This window comes from Schistocerca serialis, chromosome 1 (genome assembly GCF_023864345.2).
Source record: "Schistocerca serialis cubense isolate TAMUIC-IGC-003099 chromosome 1, iqSchSeri2.2, whole genome shotgun sequence".
Lineage (NCBI taxonomy): Eukaryota > Metazoa > Arthropoda > Insecta > Orthoptera > Acrididae > Schistocerca > Schistocerca serialis.
The window spans coordinates 388,987,300-389,010,263 of NC_064638.1; the positions used below are offsets into that span (position 1 = coordinate 388,987,300).

General features: G+C 39.5%; 1 protein-coding gene across 3 annotated transcripts in view; it reads right to left on the reverse strand.

Moving 5' to 3' along the window:
• LOC126471238 (probable cardiolipin synthase (CMP-forming)) overlaps positions 1 to 21,448 on the reverse strand; it is an 88,178-nt gene extending 66,730 nt beyond the window's left edge. Inside the window, exons 1-2 of one of the 3 annotated variants that reach the window (XM_050099361.1) lie at positions 20,831 to 21,072; positions 20,616 to 20,722 (exon numbers count right to left, since the gene is read on the reverse strand). In XM_050099361.1, the coding sequence (XP_049955318.1) occupies positions 20,616 to 20,689 (74 nt within the window). In that variant the 5' untranslated portion in view covers positions 20,690 to 20,722; positions 20,831 to 21,072. Of the gene's footprint in view, positions 1 to 20,615; positions 20,723 to 20,830; positions 21,073 to 21,425 lie in introns of those variants that run through there. The other 2 variants (XM_050099367.1, XM_050099373.1) reach the window with 2 other exon arrangements.
• Positions 21,449 to 22,964: the final 1,516 nt, after the last annotated feature.

A 22,964-nucleotide genomic window follows, 5' to 3' on the forward strand; every position in this document is an offset into this window, starting at 1 on the left:
AACTTGTGATTTGCCTTTGCTTAACACCTTCTCTGAGCATTCGTTTTGATTGCATTCTAACATTTGTAGCTTTGTAACTAATAAAAATTGGACACACATTATATAGAATAGTTTATTCAAATTAGTCTGTACTATGACATTATAAAATATTCAGTGTTCCATCTAAAACACCCTGTGTTTGTTAAGATGATGAAGAAAAGCTCACAAAAGTTTTACTCATTATGAAAATCTCTGTGACAGAAGGACTACCATTCTTTGACTATTTTTACACATTTAAATCTGGGATTTAAACCTCTCTTCCAAGTCACCTAGATAAGCAGTGCTTGATTTGTGACAGTACACATCAGTAATCTGTATAGTAGCACTGAATAAAAAGAAAAAAAGGAAACAGATTTTGAGATGTTTTATTTGCACTTTTAAGATTTTTTTCAAGCCAATGCAAACAATGTTGTAGTAATCCTTGTTGTGGCAAAATAATTATGTTTGCTAACTGGTCTGCATGGAGAATTGTTAAGCATAATTAATAGCAAAAAATCAAACAACAACACAAATGAAAGAGTTTTCTGCCAACACGTGTTCACTAGTACTGAAGAAGACTCATGACTGGATTCCTCATCTAAGCTATCACTGATAACATCACATCCTACTGCTGGAACTACAAGCATCCTGTGAGGTGAAGATCTTTCACAGATCCCTTCTCTCAGAAGGCATCTCTGCATTCATAAGGTGCATCATCATAGAACATAACCTTCATTTCCTGTTTCCATCCTTTACACATTAAATAATCCCATCCCTCAAACCTTAGTCTCCACAAATGATGCCGAATCTCTCAACATGTTCACCAACGTTATAAGAATTGCCTTCATTTCTTACATCGCTTCATTAAATATCCAGAAATGAACCCCTTAAACCACAAATCTACAACCAGGGGTCTTAAAATATTTCACTCCTGATCCTGACTCACTTGTCAGCATATTTCTCACAGTCATCACCACCTTTATCAATCATTTCACATACACTGCAGGGTAAGTCCCTTCCTCCAGGCAATGTGGCTTTCATTTGCTCCTGCAGCTGTCCAAATTCAGCTGACCTAGATACAAAAACCAATGAACTGGTTCTGTGACTTTCTTCTTCTTTTCATTTTGGCCATCTGGTACCACATCAATATGTATCAGTGAAGTATCTTCTGGTCTTTCTCATTGTCCAGTATTTTTCATTCCCATACTTTGCAAATTCTTCATTCTTCTGTCCATGACGATTTTGTTCTGGAAATAGTTATGTCCTCGAAATGCACGAAAGCCTGAAATTTTTTATTTAAAAATCACCCTATGGCATATCTCCAGTTCCTGTATTCCCATTTCTTCCATAACCCTTTGTACCTCTTGGATCCAGCTTACTTTTCTTCTCTTGTTCATCAGAAACTGTGATAACCTCCCCTGCTCAATTCTGAGGGTGTGCCTGAAGAACAAGCTCCTTCTCTTCCTGATGATGTCTAAGATTCTTCCTATCTTTTATACATTTATATAACTTTATTGTTAGTTTGTGCTGTTTTCTTTTCAGGGTGATGATTATAAGTTATTGTAGCTGATTTTCAGGCCTGTTTTCTATCTACACAGTAGAGCCAAAGAAACTGATACACCTGCCTAATATTGCATACAGCCCCCGCGACTACACAGAAGTGCCACAACACGACGTGGCATGGACTCGACTAATGTCTGAAGTAGTGCTGGAGGGAACTCACACCATGAATCCTGCAGGGCTGTCCATAAATCCGTAAGAGTACAAGGGGATGGAGATCTCTTCTGAAGAGCACATTGCAGAGCATCCCAGATATGCTCAATAATGTCCATGTTTGGAGAGTTTGGTAGTGGCCAACAGAAGTGTTTAAACTCAGAAGAGTGTTCCTGGAGCCACTCTGTAGCAATTATAGATGTATGGGGTTTCGCATTGTCCTGCTGGAATTGCCCAAGTCCGTCGGAATGCACATTGGACATGAATGGATGCAAGTGATCAGACATAATGTTTACATATGTGTCACCTGTCAAAGTCATGTGTAGACGTATCGGGGATCCCATATCACTCCAAATGCCCCACACCATTAGATGGCCCCCACGAGCTTGAAAAGTCCCCTCCTGACATGCAGGGTCCATGGATTCATGAGGTTGTTTGCATACTTGTACATGTCCATCTGCTCCATACAATTTGAAATGGGACTCGTCTGACCAGGCTACATGTTTCCAGTCATCAACAGTCCAATATCGGTGTTGACGGGCCCAGGCAAAGCATAAAGCTTTATGTCATGCAGTCATCAAGGGTACACGAGTGGGTCTTCGGCTAAAAAGCCCATATTGATGATGTTTCATTGAATGGTTCACATGCTAACACTTGTTGATGGCCAGCATTGAAATCTGCAGCAATTTGTTGAAGGCTTACACTTCTGTCACATTGAACGATTCTCTTCAGTTGTCGTTGTTCCCATTTTTGCAGGATCTTTTTCCGGCCACAGCAATGTCAGAGATTTGATTTTTTACCAGATTCCTGATATTCATGGTACACTCGTGAAATGGTCATACAGGAAAATCCGCACTTCATCGCTACCTCAGAGAGACTGTGTTCCATTCCTCATGTGTCGACTATAACACCATGTTTCAAACTCACTTAAATCTTGATAAACTGCCACTGTAACAGCAGTAACCAATCTTACAACTTCGCCAGACACTTGTCTTATATAGGCATTGCCCACTGTAGTGCCATGTTCTGCCTGTTTATACATCTCCGTATTTGAATACGCATGCCTATACCAGTTTCTTTGGCACTTCAGTGTACACGTGCTGAGTTCTTCCAGTCATTGTGGAGCTTAAATTGTACTTGAAGTAAACAGTACATCATCAGCAAAATCATGATGGTTACAGTACAATGCAGTAACATGCAATCATCCTACTTTTCCCACTTTTCTGATTTTCCCATTTTTCTTGTGAAGTTTAATGGAAGCTGTAGTACAGTGTATTTTCTGTATACTAACAGGTTGTAGCACTGCCTATTCTTTATCAAGCTCTGTTAGTATATATAATGTTGAAATTGAGTCAAAAGCTTTTTTAAAATCTGTGAATCACAAGGAAAGCGGCAATTCATACTCATCGCTCCATTGTAGAATTTCATTCTTGACCTGCAAACAATCCATTTTACTATATCCACCATTAAAGGTTGCTATGTTTCTTTGGTTGATTAAAATCCACTGTTTTTTTCTCTCTCTGTGTGGTGGAGAATAATTGTAGAGAGAGAGAGAGAGAGAGAGAGAGAGAGAGAGAGAGAGAGAGAGTGTGTGTGTGTGTGTGTGTGTGTGTGTGTGCGTGTGTGTGTGTGTGTGGAGCTTACTACTGCTAGAAGATAATGTTGTCAGCACGCTTACACATATTAAAAGAAAGGAATGTTGATAAATTTATGAAAATGTTAATATACATGCTAAGGCAACGAAGAAATACTGAAAGGTGCTGTACAGGAGATTAAAACACAAGTAGAATGACAGAGGAGCTAAAATAAATGTAACTGGCTGACTGCTTATAAAAACCACGGATGTGCCAGTCACTCTGTTGACACATTAAAACCATCACCCTAAAATCTTGGGAAAATGTCGACAATTCACAAAACTTTAAAACTCTAACCACATACATCTGTACATTACCTAAAATAGAGGGCAGATCTGTCGGCAAATTTTCTGCGACCCACTGGTCAGAAAATAAAACACAATCCATTAAAATATAGTGTATAGTGATCTGGATGCCACAAGGACCACACAGGTAGGAGGGGGGGGGGGGGGTGTCCTCTCACTGGAGTAAGGAGTTTTGTGTCATTGGTCTGTGGTCTATGCGAAGACAAATAAGGAGGATCTCAACCCATCAATGTGGCTGGAAGCAAGTATCCTGCAGGCACATTGTGGGCTTTACTATATGGAGCTTATTGTCTGTCACTCCAAGCCACCCACCTCCCATCAATGCAAAACTCTAAAACTCTGGAACTCAACAGTGAGGCTACAGCATGCAGGGGAAGAGCATACTGAAATAACTGAGGATCACAACACATCTCCTTGGCTGCTAGATCCACCCTTTCGTTCCCCACAATCCCCATGTGCCTTTATACCCAGTACAAAAACATCTCCTTCCCCAGTCATTGTAGTTGGAGGGGGATAGTCTGCATATGCTGGATTACTTTATCTGCTGGGTACAAACATTGTAGAGTGTGAAGGGCACTCAGAGGATCAAAACAGACAACAAATTTAGCACTGGAAGAATGTCTCATCTGCTCCAGTGCCCGCAAGATCACATATAATTCTGTTTCGCAGACAGTAAAGTCTTGAGGCAGTCAGACTTTGAGGAAACAGTCCGGGAAAACAACAGAGCAACCAACAGAGTCCCCCAGTTTAGACCCATTCGTAAAAAAAGCTACATAGTTGTGGTGCTAATATAAAATATCAGAAAATATTGCAGTAAAAACAGAAGCATGAGCACCATCTCTCCAGTACTGCACTAAATCTAAAATGACTCTGGGCTTCTGCAGTAACCAGGGTGGCTGACAGTTAAAACCCTGGATTTGAGGTAGGACTTGCTCCACTCCAAGTGACTCCAGCACATGCTGGACATGCTGCATGCAAGGCAGATAAATTAAAAATAAGATGAGAATGATGAAAATGAACACACACACATTTATCTGCAGAAAACTGAAAATCGGTTTTCACAGCCCACTCCTCCACTGTTGCAGCACTGAAGGAGGAACAGAAAACAGCAAAATCGTCTACAAATAAGGAGCACTGTACATGACTCTTTACTGTAGACGTGGTACTGTTTATGGCTATAGCAAAGAGGGTAACACTTAAAACACTGCCCTGAGAGACACTATTCTCTTGCTCAAAATGATCTGACAGCATGTCATGAACATGGGTCCTAAAAAGCCGCTGAGACAGAAATGATCCTGTGAAGATGGGGAGATTGCCACGAAAGCCCCATTGATGCAGATATGCGAGAATACTGTGTCTCCAAGTAATATCTTACGCCTTACTGATATCAAAGAATATACCGATACAGTGATGTTTACATATGAAAGCCTGCTGAATAGCCGCCTCCAGTAGGATCAGGTTGTCGACAGTGGAGCGAAATTTCTGGAATCCACACTGACAGCAGCAAAGGAGTTTCCTGGTCTCTAACGACCAGATCAGACAACGGTTAATCATTTCGCTCCAGGGTCTTTCCTATACAGCTTAAGGCAATACTCCGATAACTGCTGGGACATGCGCAGTCCTTTCCTGGTTTGAGGAGGAGTATCAAAAATGCCTGTCTCCACAAGTGGGGGAAGTTATCTGTCTGCTGTATAAGATTAAAACATTCGATGAGGATTTCCTTTGATGCTGCTGGCAAATTTTGAAGCACGCAGTACTGGATTTGGTTGTGACCAGGTGCAGTATCATGAGTCTCAGACAGCACCAATTCCAGCTCCCACATGGACAAAGGGTAGATGTAAGTCTCAGAACTGTCCCTCCCCTCCCTACAGTCACACAATAGTGACGAAATGCCAGGTCCTGGCTGACACTGGCAGTAGTTTGTGAAAAATACTCTGCCAGCACCTGAGTGATGTCTCCAGGTGTTTGGAGATACCCTTGTTTCAGCACTGCTGCTATTGATAAATGACTGTGTTTACCAGAATTTCTCCTGATGGGTTCCCATAGTTAGAATAATTTTACTGAATGCTGGTAAATACAGAATGGGAATTGATAGGCCCATAGATTTTTATATCTTTCTTGTTTCATACCTTGCAATAAAAAGGACAATTGTGAGAATAAACTTCTTTTGTAAATATAATCTAAATAATTCAATAAGTCCTTTGCTTATTATTTTTTCTCTAGCTCCAATTATTTCTACTGAAATGTCATCACTGCATAGTGTATTTCCTGTCTTCATACCTCACCTAGCATTATTGTATTGTAAATTTGAAATTTTGTTGATTATGTCTGCAGTGTTTAAGTATTCATTTTGCTGTTTATTTGGTGATTTTAAACCTGTTTGTGACAGGTTTACTGCTAAATTTAACCATTTAACTGTACTAGAGACTGCTATATAATTTGTGTGAAGCTGAATGCTTATTAATTTTATTTCTTTTCTTTATTTATGACTCGACAATTTTGATTTTAGTGCCTGAAGCATATCAAGTTATTGCTAAAATGGAAAAACAACATCAAGTTAATGTATGCAGTTTTGGAAATACTGATTCCCCATGCCATTTAAGCCCTAAAAGGACTAAAAGCTGTAAAGGAACTTTCCTTAGAAGAACAAGAATTACTTAGTAGATAGAGTAGTTTACACACTACTGAAAATGCTCAACTACGCTTCCATCATGAAGCTTTACTCCTATAAAGATTTGAATTTTTGCAAAGATCATGCTGTAAGCCATTTGGTAAGAAAAACCATACCGCATGAAAAAGTCTGCGCTCAATCAACATAGACACAGCTGACCTACTAAAAAGGATAACCGTGTCTGATATTAAACCAGGCCAAAAAAAGTGCCCTTCATGTAGAGAAGATTTTGATAAACTAAAATATTCACAAATGGAAGTTACACCCCAGTCAGATGAAGGTGATGATAGTAATGTTGCTCACAATTTGAATACAAGCTTAACAGCTGTTGGAATATCACCATTAACATTTCAACGAATTGGTGCATGGAACACAAAAGGATATGCAAAGTGCAAAATACAAGTTGAAGGTGAAATTATTAAGAAAATTTCAGAAGTGGGAGGAATTGATCCCAGTGAACTGGAGCAACCATCCGCAAGCAAGCAATGCTTGACTTGTTCAGATTACAGGCAGCTAATCCAAAAATTGAAAGCCAAATTACATATATCAAATCACAATGAGAAAATTCAAATTTTGACCTTAGTTCCCCAAAGCTAGTCTATCAAAAAGACTACGGAAGAATTTTGTGTTTCAGAAAGAATGGAAAGAAAGGCTAGAAAGTTAAAAGCTGAACAGGGTATATTGGCACAGCCCAAAGGTAAAGGTGGAAAAAAGCTTTTTGAGGCTGTGAACGCAAGAGTCGTAGAACATTTTTATGATGAAGAGTTCAGTCAAATTTGTCCAGGAAAAAAGGACTGTATTACTGTTTGAATTGATGGTGAAAAGATACAAAAACAAAAAGACTTATTACTGAGGAAATGTTTGTTGCGTACTGCAATAAAAATGGACTAGAAATTGGATTTTCCAAATTTTGTGAATTAAGGCCAAATAGGTGTGTGACCTTAGGCATAGCTGGTTCACATTCAGTTTGTGTCTGCACAATACATTAAAATGTAAACTAATGTTGGCACATAGCCCAATAAAAGAAGATTACAAAATATTACTGAGCAAAATTGTCTGTAATTTGGGAACAAAGGATCGCATGCTTCATCGCTGTAAAGTATGTCTAGGAACAGAAGCTCTAAAGAAATATTTGGAAAGTGCTTTTACAGATATTGATCCTGAGGATACAATTCAGTTCAAACAATGGACTCACAGTGACAGAGATACACTTGAAACCAGAGAAATGACAGTTGAAGAATTCATTGAATGGGCTTAGGAACCTGCAGTAAAACAACCCACCCATGGCTGACCTTGCAATTGGTACTGGGCGTGGCTCCTTGGAGATGGAGCTACCAATCACCGAGATTGGTAGTGGCATAGCCACATTGGACCAACGCAAGAATTTTTCTCGAATTACAAAAAAATTCAATAGTTTAGGCACAATTTTTGCACCTTACCCAAAGAGACACCAAAATGAAAATAAGTTTTTCTAATAGACTGAAATGTGCTCTGTTGAATGGTGTTAATGAATGTATTGTCGTATGTGTCCATTTTGAGACACATGACTTTGAACATGGGTATATTTTAATACATTCATGTTTTTTAGCACATTTACAAGATGGTAGCACAATAATTATACACACAAGCCAGGTTCAAATTTGTGATATACTAAACACCCAGACAGACAGTAGTTTGGCAAAAGACCAGGATCATAGCACACTGTCTCCACTGCTTATGCCTCCTTAAAGTATGGAACAAATTTCTCATGACATGATTTGTTGCCCACTTTGAACTGAGATTATGCCAAATGCATTGCTTTCTGAACTCTACTTCCATCATTTGTGTATAGAGCACAAAAAGTTGTACCATTATACCCGAAGCAAGGGTCTAGCTCTTTTACATTAGGAACAGTGGAATGCCAAACTTGAAGATTTCTTCACAACTTTTCGGTCTCAGTAAAAGTGGTCTTCACAAAAGTGACTCTAGTACTTCAACCAAGTTACAAGTGAGCCTGAAACTTTGCATAGGTTCATGTAGGTTCCTCAGGTACATATTGTGCAAATTTCATCAAAATTGGAGGTGGTCGAGCTGGGAGCATCTTCTAAACTGGGACACTTGACATGGAATGACCCTAGGCCTTCTTGTATCCTACTAGATGTTGAGGTGAAGATTTTTTTTATCTAAGCGAATAATGATTAAAACCAGATTTACTAACATCATTTTTGGATTTGTTCCACTTTCTTGTGCTCACAAATATTGATTGTTTAACCTACCTTTACTGCAGTGTTGCTAAGATTAGTTGCCACAAAGGCCGTTTCATTTAAAAAAAATATGTGTAGGTACATGCTGTTTCAAGGTGTCATGTGGAGGAGAGTGGAACAGGACGAGGGCCGGGGGGGGGGGGGGGGGGGGGGGGGGGGGGGGAGAATACAAACTTCCCATTATCTACTTTTGTAACTCCTCATTTCTTTCCTATCATTTGTTCCTCACCACATTATCATTTGTTACAGTCCAATGACAATGGCCTGTAACATTGTGTATGCCTTCTTGTTGCAGCAACAATTGAAAATAGGAGAACCACAGTACATCAAGCCAGGGCAAAACATAGTAGACTACAAACAAAATTTCCACCAATATTTAAAGCACAAGCTACTTCAAACAAAATAATACGACCTTATTTCACAAAATAACATATGTCACTCTCTTTTCGTGTTGATGATGCAAGATGAGAAATTTTAACATTTGAGAGTATTCTGTGACATTCTTTATGCTGCAATTTTTTTTTTCAGATAATAGGTTTGCTTCTAGGATTGGTGGAAAAAGTTCTGCCAGGGCTAGGGAAAATATTATGTGTTAGCTATTATACGGACGGCTTATGATAGTATTATATCGTGAACAGGGCATACTTAATAGCTGTTACATAGCATTCTTCCTGTTTTTAACCTTTCTATGTGACTAGATTTCACAGCAACTCCATCAGAATTATGTATGACTAATTTCCTGTCCAAAGTCAGTGATGACTTCCTTCACATGATCAAACAAATCATCCAATGATCTCATTAGCGGACAAAATTCTTACTCTTGGCTAAACAGTTCAAATGACAATTGAGGGTAACACTCAAACTCATTTTCATGGCTCGCAAGTGGAGGCAGTGTCCAGAGGCTGGAAGGGAATGCCCTTCCTAAACAACTGCACCACTTGCCAGTCCTTGTTCCACACTCTGTAGTTGTTATACACTCTCTGAAGTTTGGTAAGTAAGCTGCATCTAACATATCGTGAACACCAGCTCTGTATTCAATAATCTCCTATCCTGCTCCTATTCTCTTTCCTCAGCTGATGCCTTTTTCTTATCCCCAACACTTACCCTAATCAGGATGACTACTTTTCACAGTCAGGCTGCAACACTGGTAGTCAGTCAGTCAGTCAGTCACTCACTCACTCACTCACACTCTCTCTCTCTCTTTGTGTGTGTGTGTGTGTGTGTGTGTGTGTGTGTGTGTGTGTACGCGCACGCAGGTGTGCATGCGTGCATGTGTGCGCGCACATGCGTGGGTTTGCGCCTGAGGCCTTCCTCATAATGGCTGCCTATAGTCAACAACACTACTGAGAACCACTACCGACACATTATTACTTATAGGTGTTGTGAGCAGAATGCAACAGAACTTAACTATGCCCTACTATGGAGAAGGGGAAGACAACAGCAGTAACCATTAAATGCTAATTCTTGACTTTTATCTGGTTGACAAAACTGGTTAAATGACTGAAAATGTCATTTCCGTTGTTGGCACAAAGAGCCTCTCTCTCTCTCTTTCTCTGTAAATGTGCAGACAAATATAAACTGCTGAAAAAGTATTGCATCATTCTCATGACTTGCATAATTTGTGTTGCTGTGGGTTGAAACCTCTTCAGCTGCACTCGACTGACCACATAAACTCACTATGTACAGACATCTGTGTGATGCAGATACAAGTGAACCTGCATTCTTATTGCAGATCTCTAGCTGCGATTGGCATGATGTGGCTACTGTATACTGTTCAGTCTGTGAGTACGCCTTGAAACACAATTTGAAGCTCAGGCCATGCAAATGTTATCAGTCTAAGGCAAGAGGGTTTCCAGGGAGGTTGTTCGTCAACCAGTTGGCATGCTTCACAGCAATGTCATTTGAAATTAATCAACTATCATGTGATACAAAACATTTATGACCTAGGCCTTCCTCATAATGGCTGCCTATAGTCAACAACACTACTGAGAACCACTATCTACACATTATTGCTTATAGGTGTCGTGAACAGAATGCAACAGAACTTATTGTTCAGCTCTATAGTAAAAATTTTGATGGTGGGTCAATCTTTCAAGACAAACAAGCACATCACTCACATCTTGTACACCCCCCTCTTCTAAAAGGCAGGAATACACTGAATGGAAAGGCCTACTGACATGAACCAGATGAGTATGCTTTGAACCAATTGGAACCTGCAGTGCATCACAGCAGGGACCCTCTTCACAAACTAGATGATGACATCAGGAACAGACTTAAGCAACAATGTCTGTATTATTTTGTAGACAGCATACCAAGGGTGATTCAAGCATGTTATAGTGCATTGGTAGGAACTACATCATACTGCATTTTACTTAGCAGCAGATTCTGATTTTATGGATGTACAAAGATGAGTAATTTCATACAAACTGCTTTTAATTTAGGTCTTTTTTTTTTTAATTCCACAGAAAAACTATTATTTAGTTCCACAAGGCTTATTCTTTCATTCTATACTCCACTTGAGTCTAAGCCCACGCACATTCGCACATATGCAGGTTGCACAATCTTATTGAAGGAATAATATCAGCAAACGAGCCTTTACTCAAATCCTTGTTAGTATCACTTATAAAAATTTGTTTCAAAGAATTAAAAAAATGATATGAGATATGTGTTTAGTGGTGGCACTTTTAATATTTTGGGAGCCCATATATTTCTGGGACAATTTTAACAAGAAAGTTCATTACTTTGAAAGAAAGGACTTATTTCCTATTAAAAAAGCCTGGCCTTCTTATGCATTTGTGCTGTGTGCTGCATGTGCACTGAGTACTTTCTCCTATCTGTTGCCAAATACCAAAATTTGTAGAAAGATGGATACTCATTAATAATTACCTCTTGATACCAACTCATCTGTGTTGATTTCTTTTATATTTTATTGCCAAGAACTGCACCACGTGATGCTATATTCTCTTTCTTTCAGAATAATAAACAGTTTCTTATTACAATATGTCCTTATTTTTCCAAGAACTAATCAACAGAGCTAACAAAGTAAACACTGAACCTAGAGCTTTTGGAAAATGAGTTGTTTTATCGGGATCAATAGATAAAATAAAGAGAGAAATTGGATCAAGTCACTAGCAAGCCACATCAAGACCTTACACTCCTACCTCCCTTTCCTTGGGAGTTTGGGACAAGAGGGGGAAGGGGGGAGGTTCAACCAATAAAGGTTAGGTATCATCAGAGCATTCTGTGGCAACCCAAGATAGGAGCAGATCAGCACTGCCTCCCCCTTACTACTGTGAACTCTGCTTACGCTTCGATGACCAATCTTTAGTATGACAGTGGATCACTGTATCTCTCGAAGTGTGGATCACTGCTTAACTGCCTATATCATGGGGATCACACAAAGCTCTGTAACAAAAACTGAAACATTAGTGTCAAATGTATGCTGGGACGGTAGATAGCTGTTTGAGGTGAAGGCATTGTTGGATGACAACTGTTATAATCATCTGCTACATCCTAGTTATATCAAGTGTACCTCACAAGTGAGACCATGTTTAGGGCATCAGTTATTTGCCTAGTTATTCAAGGGAATTCTACCAAAACAAACCAATAAAAGTCCCATTGGTTTGGATGAGCCAATGGATAGTTTTAATGCCTTACCAAATAAAAAGGAATTGGGTGGGTAGTCCTAATAAGACACACTTACTAAATTGATGTTGCCAGAACGGTTGCTCCGCAGAGCTAACTCAATATTGCACAGTGAACGAGTTGTATTTGAACATTGTAACCTGTAGCAATATACGAGAGTGAGTGGTTCACATTATGATGAACATGTTGCTGATGCATCCACTTCAAAGTCTGAAGACCACCTATAGAGATTGCCAGTCATCTGGTGGAGTGAGGGAGTGCCACTCTACATTCAGGAGTAGGTGGCCAACTCTGCACAGGTTCAAATGACTACTAACTGTAAGGAACCTAACAGCATTTTGGGTAGTGATGAATAACTCCATAAACCATCACAAGAAATCCACAACAGTAAGAAAGACCACCAAGAGGAGTATAAGGGACCATTTGGGAGAGGTAGGAGATGCCCAATTATTAAGAGACATGGATATAATGCAGACAACGATGAAATATTTTCTATGAAGTGGCAACCATCAAGGAGGGCTGTGGAAATATGAAGACTGAGTTTCTCCCAGCATATCCAGTGATCAAATAAATTATGTGAATGCAGCTGGGTGACATCATTGATGACCACCAACATTTCGACAGTGCACGTCCAGTCATTTTCAAGGCAAAACTTCAGCAAGTAAGCACTCTGTAAGGGAATTCAAAATCTCAGTTTGCAGAGCAATTCAAAAAATTTAACTCCGTCCCCCCCCCCCCCCCCCCCCACGCCCCCGCCCCTCTCTCTCTCTCTCTCTCTCTCTCTCTGTATCTCTCTCTTTTCACACAAGATGACCGACTCCAAAAGTTATCAATAATGAAAATTAATAACCAACAGATGAGGTAGTGTTAACTCTGTCCCTCTGTTTTTAACAAAGTAGAGAGCAGGAGTCAATGCAGAATTGAAACAAAAACCACAATTTATGTTTATAAGGTTACTTGCTAATTTAATTCAACTGCTTCCTTCACAGTACCCCAATAGCTGGAAGTGCATGCCAGAATCTCCATGTTGTTTTATTCCATAGGATGACTGGTGCCAAGATGATGATCTGCAATAGCAGATTTGTTTGGTTGTTGTAAGCATGTGTGTTGCTTATGCTTGGTACAACAGTCTTGATAGTTACCAATAAATGACAAGCCACAACTGCAAGAAATACAGTAGACACCCGTTTACCACAAACCAAGATCATCCTTTACGCAACCTAAAAAGACCGTAATCAGACACTGAAGAGCCAAAGAAACTGGTAGACCTGCCTAATATTGTGTAGGGTCCCCGCGAGCACGCAGAAGTGCTGCAACACGATGTGGCATGGATTTGACTAATGTCTGAAGTAGTGCTGGAGTGAACTGACACCAGGAATCCTGTGGGGCTATCCCTAAATATATAAGAGTATGAGGGGCTGGAGATCTCTCCTGACATGTGGGGTGTCACTTTGTACTGCTGAAATTGTCCAAGTCCATTGGAATGCACATTGGACATGAATGGATGCAGGTGATCCGACAAGATACTTTCATGTGTGTCACGTGTCGGAGTCATACCTAGACGTATCAGGGATCCCATATCACTCCAACTGCATATGCCCCGTACCAATACAGAGCCTCCACCAGCTTGAACAGTCCCCTGTTGACATGCAGGGTCCATGGATTCATGAGGTTGTCTCCATACCCGTGCATGTCCATCCGCTCCATACAATTTGAAACGAGACTCGTCTGACCCAGGCAACATGTTTCCAGTTATCAACAGTCCAGTGTTGGTGTTGATGGGCCCAGGCGAGACGTAAAGCTTCGTGCCATGCAGTCATCAAGGGTACACAAGTGGGCCTTTGGCTTAAAAATCCCATATCGATTACGTTTCGTTGAATGGTTCACATGCTGACACTTGTCGATGGCTCAGAATTCAAATCTGCAACAATTTGCAGAAGGGTTGCACTTCTGGCACGTTGAACAATTCTCTTCAGTCGTCAATGGTCCCTTTCTTGCAGGATCTTTTTCTGGCCACAGCGATGTTGGAGTTTTGATTTGTTACAGGATTCCTGATATTCACAGTACACTCATGGAAAATGGTCGTACAGGAAAATCCCCACTTCATTGCTACCTCAAGGATGCAGTGGCCAACCGTTAGTGTGCTGTGCCAACTGTAACACCACATTCAAACTCGCTTAAATCTTGATAACCTACATTTGTAGCAGCAGTAAACGATCTAATAATTGCGCCAGCAACTTGTTGCCAACCGCAGCACCATATTCTGCCTGTTTATACATATTTGTAAACACATGCCTGTACCAGTTTCTTTGGCGCTTCAGTGTAGATGGTGCTTGAAATACTCATTTCACATCATATTTCCACAAAATGTGACCAAACCTGTTGGAAATGCTCCCTTTGTACAGCAAAAAGACTGTTGACTTTGGTGTTAACCTCAATGTTATCATCATTCACCCAGTGCAAGGTTGATTGATAGCGCAACATGTCTGATCTGTCCTTCACATAACCATTCTGACGAAAGATGATCTCAAGTTGAGCCAATGTACCATCAACCATCCTCCTGACTAACATCAAGGAAGAGAAGGTAGCCATCTCTTTTCACTTCCATCGTGAAACAAATATTTGGGTGGATTGAATACAGGTGTTATAAAAAAAGTCATTCAGATTCTTACTGCCATGAAGGCCAGACAACAAAAGTATTGTCTACATATCTGAGAAAATATGTTTCAAAACCACTGACTCCAAGGCATGTTCATCGTAGTCTTCCATGAACAAACTGGCAGTAATAGATGGCAAGGGGCTTCCATTGCTAAGGCGTTACTGTTATTAAGGAAGCAGTTGAAATTTAATTAGTAAGTAACCTTATAAATAGTCATGGAAGTTTTTATTTACATTCTATGTGGAATCCTGCTCTCTCCCTAGTGAAAAAAGAGGCACAGAGTTAATGCTACATCACCCATTAGTTATAAATCTCCACTATTGATAATTTCTGACACTGGCCATCTTTGTTTGTGTATGGTACTAGTGTTTAGAGAGAGAGTTTGTTATCTTTTCAGAACTGTTCTGCAAACCAAAGTTTTAAATTCCTGTCCACAGTGCTTATTCGCTACAGTTTTACTATGATAATGACAGGGTGTGCACCTCTTGAAGTATTGGTGGTTGTCAGTGACGTCACTCAGCTTCATTCTAGTAAGTTATTTGAAGACGGAGGAGATGTTTGTTCCAACAATGCAGAATTTTACAAATGTCCCTTTCTCTATATGGGAATTGGTGACATAAAAGTAGGCCATAATGAAGTGCTTTACACCATAGTGCAAAGTCTCAAATGGAACACAGAAAAATACTCCTTACTCTATTTAGTTAAATCTGGGAAATGGAGTAATTCTCCAAATTGTGGTGAAAGACCATTTTAAATCTTCTTTTGGTGTCTAGGAAGCAGCATATCCTCCAAGTGATTATCATAATGTTGACTTGTTAGCTGGATAGGAAAAATCTTGTAGTGGTTGGTGAACTGCTATCTTCCAAATGCTGCTGACTGCTGGAACAATTGTACGTACTGCACAAAATTCATCAAAATTGAAGTTGGGTGAGCTGGGAGCCATAGGACACTTCACATGGAATGATCCCCTAGTAAATCTAAGTCATAGATATGGTGTAAGAAAAGGACAACATCAAAATGGATATGCAACCTACCCTGACAATATAACAATGTATCTCAATCTTAGAGCTAAAAGCTCAGAGGAGGAAAAAAAGGGTTCCAAGATGGGTGCACACTGTGTAATAGTGTTTTCTCATGGATGAAACAAATACTCAAGTCTTCAGATGAATAAATAATAGTAAGACTAATACAGTGTGTTCCAAACTGATAACTGGTTAGTTTACCAACAGAGTTTTACTTCTTTCTAAACTTAAGATGTATGTCTAATTTCTGTTAACTTTTTTTAAAGGAAGAAGCCATTGGAAAAGGGATTTATCACCTACATTTTCATCTTTAATTTGGCTCTTTAACAAAGACATTCTCTATCAGTGACTTGTCATTTTCAATGCAATGTTAGCATATTTGAACAAACTTAAACTTGTTCACAAAACTATATTTAATAAATTGTGTTCAAGATCTGTAAAGGTTTTGAACTATAGTAGATGGCATACTAGGATTAAGTTTTAAAAACAAATTGCTTTCCACCACTGCTTTGCTTGTGTATGTGTTTGACACATATATTGCAGACATCTCCTCCTCCCCCCTTTCTGTGTTCACCTCTTCCTCCCACCCATCTCTCTGCCCTCCTCATCCTCCAAACACTAAATGCCCACCTCCTCCTTCCCAGTCTGTCTCTCCAACTCCTTCTGCCTCTCTCTCTTTGTCCAATACCTCTGCCCCTCTCTCCAACCATATCCTCATGCCCCTCTTAGTTTTCCACCTGCCTACTACCTCTCTACCCCTTCCACCTGCTTTCTGGACCTCCTCCCTCTCAATGCAATCTCCTCCTCCCCATCCCACTGTCCATCACCCCCCCCCCTTCCCACCTATGGACATCTCCTTCTTTCCCATATTCCTGTCCAGCTAAAATTCTCACCTTCTCTCAGCATCCACCTAGGACTTGCAAGGCACACCATTGCTACCCGCACGACACACCTACTCCACTTTCTCTCTGTCCGCCTCCTCCTCTTCCTCACATTTTCTTTCAGTCTCATCCTTCCATTATCTCTCTGTCGACTTCCTCGTCCCCATTTTCTCTACCCATCTCAACTTCCCCCTCATCTCTCTGCTCAGCTGTGCCCATGTGCACCTGTAGCCCCTGCAAAAAGAGGTCAATAAAGCAGGTCACTGCCACTCCCATACAATACGTCGCGCAGGGCAGCCTATTCATTGGGGGTTGGAAAAATGTTTCTTGCCCCAGAAATGTAGGCTGCACCAAAGAGGCAAGCCAATACTACAATGATGGAAAAAAATCACAACACCGAAAAATAATTAATTGCTGTAGAGTAAGGAAATTTTGGGAATACATTTGTCTAGGTAACATATTTAAGTGATTAACATTGCAAGATCTCAGGTCAATGCAAGCACAACACAGGGCATTGCAAATGTGAAATGCTGGTAAATAAATAAGCAGTGTAACTGCCAAAATGATGAATGTGGGCATGCAAACATACATGTATTGTGTTGTACAGGTGTTGGACGTCAATCTGTGGGATGGACTTCCATGCCTGCTGCACTTGGTCAGTCAATACAGGGATGGTTAACGCTGTCTGTGGATGATGCTGGAGTTGTTGTCCAATGATGTCCTACATGTGCTTGATTAGAGACAGATCTGGTGTTCGAGCAGGCCAAGGCAACAAGTCAACACTCTGTAAACAAGTCAACACTCTGTAGAGCACGTTGGATTACAACAGCGGTATATGGGCAAGCATTATCCCGTTGGAAAACACCCCTCAGAATGCTGTTCATTAATGGCAACACAACAGGTCGAGTCACCAGACTGACACACAATTTTGCCGTCAGGGTGTATGGGGGTAACCATGAGAGAGCTCCTGCTGTCATACAAAATCGCACCTCATAGCATAACTCTCCAGGTGTAGGTCTAGTGTGTCTAGCACACAGACAGGTTGGTTGCAGGCCCTCAACTGGCCTACTTCTAATAACACACAGTCATCATTGGAACTGAGGCAGAACCAGTGTTCATCAGGAAACACAACATACCTCAACCCTGCCCTTCAACGACCTCTTGCTTGAATCACAGAAGCCACAAATGGCAGTGGTTTGGGATCAGTGGAATGTGTGCTACGGTGCATTTGGCTCAGAGCTGTCCTTGAAGTAACCAATCTGTAACAGTTTGTTGTGTCACTGTGGTGAAAACTGTTGCTCAAATTGCTGCTACAGATCCAGTACAATGATCCAGAGCCATATGCCAAACACAATGGTCTTCCCTCCAGGTTGTGCCAGGTGGCCATCCAGAGTTTGGTCTTCTTGTGACCATAGATTCTCATGACCACAACTGCCAGCAGTCATATAAAGTGGCTACATTCCTGCCAAGTCTGTCTGCAATATCACGGAAGGAACGTCCACCTTCTTGTAGCCCTGTTACACAATCTTGTTCAGACTAAGTGAGGTGTTGATAATGAGGTCTTTGTTGCCTTAAAAAACATTCTTACTACAGTATACTCACCATGTCCAATCTTTGCACCCTCATAGTGGTGCAACTAGTGCCACTCTCATGTGACTGGCACGAAACCTGAACAGAAATCATCTTTCAGATGTAGAGACATGCCTACAAACTTTTATTTATATCGCACAACTCCTTGGTGTTGCGATTTTTTTCTCTGTCAGTGTATTTCCAGAGATTCAAACTGTTGTGCAGGGCAGCCTAGACAACAGGAGCTGCAAAAAAACAGTATCATCTGCTTTTGTCCTATCTCCACTCCTGTTAGAGCTAGGAGGTAGTAAACTGCTGATACTCGAGAGACCTGCTGTTTCTGAGCCCTGAGCCAAATTGATTGAAATCGATCTAGTGGTTTGGAAGATCACAGACACACACACACACACACACACACACACACACACACACACACAAAATCAAATAGTCATAAACAAGAAAATTGTGTGCATGAGTGAGTGTGTGACAGTGTTGCTCTGGATGGATTATGGCAATCAAAGAAAGACAGTCAGCCAAATGATGGCCAGTAATTTACTCAACCATAGTGTCACATGCGTGCTGTAAGACACTGCATAACTTAGTCGTTTAGGATGTGCCTCATGTCATTTGCACATGGTCCGTAGATGATGAAATGATAGAAAGTTTTTAGTGACCTAAAAAATGAAGGTGAGATTGGAAGCAATAAAGAAATTTAAAAAAATGCATTTGAAAGTGCTGATGTAGCTTTCTGGTTTTTTTTTTTTTTTTTTGTCATATATGGTAAAAATGTGTGGTGGTATTCTTATAAAACACTGTATTTTTGTTGAAAATGTATAAAGGGCAACATAACTAATGCTACTGATATGATGTGATACGACTTTGATTAGAAATAAGTTCAAAGACAACTTTTCACAGACATCTGAAAATGAAGATATGAATTTCATTTCTGAGAATGAGACTTATTATTATAATGCTCTATAGTTTACAAACAATATTTTCAACTCTGAAATAATATAGGGCCACAGTGAGACACATTTGCAACCCACACACTTATAAATAGCAGAAGGCCTTTTCTTGGTTGCTAAGCAGGTCATCAGTTGTCCAGTAAGCTCAGCAGGCCTAAACTCTATTTTCTTACTGGCAGTGATAATAGTAACATCATACTTTTTGCAGACGATACAGTTATCTATAATGAAGTATGGCCTGAAAATGCTGAACAAATGTTCATTGGGATCTTGAGATTTCAAAGTGGTGCAAAGATTGTCTGCTTGTTTCAATTTTCAGAAATGTAAAACTGTGTACTTCACAGTATGCTATGATTACACTATTGGTGAATTTTGTAGGGATATGAAACAGAACAGTACCTGAGGCTTAGTCTTAGGTACAGCAAGTGGAAGACTTCAGTTCATTTGCAGAATACCATAGAAAAGAATACCATGGAAATGCATTCAGTGAATGTATGCAGAAAAGAGAAGCACAAATGGTCACAGGTATGTTTCATTCATGTATATCACAGATATGCTGAAAAATATGTATTGGCAGACACATGAAGATAAACATGAACTACCCCACAGAAGCCAACATACAAAGTTTCATAAACCACTTTAATAATGGAGCGAGGAACTCTCTATGTACCAGTCCCATTGGAATAGTACAGGTGAGATTATATTAATTCCAATGCGCACAGAGGCACTTAAACAGTCATTCTTCCCATAACTCCTAAATGAATGGAATGGGAAGTCCTAATAACTGGTACAACAGGAAGGATACTCTGCCATGCAATTGACAGTGATTTGCAAAGGACTGATGCAGATCCTTAAATTCCAGAAGCAATTCAATAACTATGTGGTTTGTACGCATTCAGATTTCAATCATGGCCTTTGATACTACTATTTAGGATGTTTCCAGATTGAAGTTTTCTTAAAAAAATTAAATTTCTTCATCTTACTTCTGAAAATGACTTCATACGTCCTTTATTTTATCAAGAATTCTTATAGCAAAGAAAGAACAACACACACAATTTTTACACCTTGCCGGGCATGTTGGGAGATTTTCCCCAACTAAAAGTAGCGATCCTATTTAAACTAAAACAGATCAAGAGCCCATGTACAATTTAAAAAAATGGTAGATTATGTAGCTCTAGCAGGCTTTTTTTTTGTCAACAAATAACTTCCATCAAATAAATGCCAATACAGTCAGCAAAAAATTTAAGTGCGTTCTAATGCCACTGCTCTGAAAACGTTGCTCCTGCATACTTCGGGCACAACTCGAGTAGCAAGAATTTGCAGAATTTTTGTTGATTTGGAGAAAACGTCGTCCGTTTCATCATTCGGTAGTAATCTGACCAGATCCAGCCGCATTCCTATCCAACATTTCCAATATTAGTCTTCACAATTAATTAAGCAGCTACTTCTGCGTAGTGCCTGTAACTGCGTGAAATGAGCTGCCTACGAATTTTTAAGTTTCATACCTTTTTGTCAAAACTGTTGTCATTTTCCTATCACGAAAAATAAAAAACACTACTTTCGTTCTTAAAAGACCACTGTTGACATATTATCGGCTTTCGCTAGCGCATGATCTTTGTGATACATTTTATTTTGGTAGGTCCAATACCGACTTTATTTTTCTTTACAAGCCCAAACACAACAAAGGTGCATCTCATCACACTTATTCAAGGTTTCATCTTAATGTTATCAACGATGGCGTATTTATATTTCCGTCGAATAATTCTCAACAGCCTTGCAACAAAACAGCAGTATTCGAGATGAATACTATCTTTGGCCTTACGAAATCAAAATGCCTCCATTTTAATTAATTTTGTAGTAGATTTTCGAGATATTTTCCGCCTAAAGACATCACGCAGAGCAAGGAAACAGCACCTTTGAATAGGCAAATAAAATGATGGAAAGCCTTTTTTTCCGTATGAAGTTCAGTAGTTTAACTGTGAGTGCTGATCAATAAAAAATACGTGCACCTTGTTTTTTCCCCTTCATCTCCAATACAGGAAAGTGAGCATGAGAACAATGTCAACGAAAAATACTATAATAAGCGATGTGGACACTTACCGAAGCATAGTCAACCATAAATCGAGTCCCATCCACACGAAATGGTCTAGATGCACAAATTTCTACGTACATTACATTTGCGCAGACAGACCGTAGCATAGGTATCTCAAATTTGCGCAGAATTGAGATGTGCGCAAAACATAGAAGTTGGAGTTTAAAGTCTGAGGGAAACTGCCTAAAACTGCTGCCGCAGATTACAAATATGCAGAGAAATCGTAGCATATAGACTGGAAATTTCCGTAAATCTGGCATCCGAAACGACTTTGAGTTAGGTGTTTGTTCAGTCTAGTACGTCTCGTCTTTCCACACACAATGAAGGCTAAAACTATTCGACACTTGTCAGTGCACGACAGTTTATTGAAATGTATAGGAGTCACATATGCCAATGGAAAATTAAGATTGATTGATTTATTTATTTATTATTGGTCCTGTAGATCATACAATTTGTATAGCAAAGCGCATCATGATATAGGGCAAGTCAATTTGAAAAATTATGTTAAGATGGTATATGACGAAAGATGACAGTAGTGGCACATAGCTCACATAGCAGAATACATATAGGATATATAGACAAAATATAAAAAAGGTGGTGTGTGAATGAGAGATGACGGTGGTGCATACTGCACATATCAGAATACATACAAGAGATACAGACAGAATATGAGTAAAAAACAATAATTAAATCGTCTTACTAAGTAGAAATATCTACAAGTGAATATACAACTTATTACAAGTAATTAAAATATTGTGGTACATAGTTCACATGGCAGAATACATACATGAGATACAGACAGAATATAGATAAGATACAATAATTAAATTATCTTACTAAGTAGAAACATCTACAACTGAATAAACAGCTTATTGCAAGTAATTAAAATATTGTTTCAAGAAATTCATGTACGGAATAGAAACAGTGATTTAGTAGCAATTCCTTTAATTTAATTCTCATTATTTTTGGGTTTTTGCTTGTTTTTATGTCTGTTAGGAGGTGGTTGTATATTTTAATGCCCATACATTTAACCCCATTTGCATATAATTTTGTGTTGTGGGCTATAATTGAAACTGTGTGGGATAGAAAGATAGCTGTGTATAATTCTTTAATAAAATCAATAGAGACTACAGTAACCAGCAGTAAAAAATTGTACATTGTTTACCACAAAAAGTTAAGTAATCGCTATGGCACCAGAGAAAACTAAAAACTATATTATCAAGTTATTGGCAATCTGACCTCCTTTATATTTTGATTTGAATGACTTTTTCGGTCCTGTTACTTATTTGTCATAGAGAGGGCAAGATTCTAAAAATGCCATTTTTTGTTAAACTGATCCGAAGAATCTGAGAAAGCACTTGACCTCAAGAACTAAATTTTACAGGATGTACGCAAAACTTACTGTGCCTCAAATGACTGATTACTACCCACTCAATATTCCATATCTAGGTTACTTGATATCTAAGTAGTAAGCACAATTAATTAGGATATGCAATATACATAAAAGCACTCTGTCTTCAGGCCACAGGTGGCCCACCGGGACCATC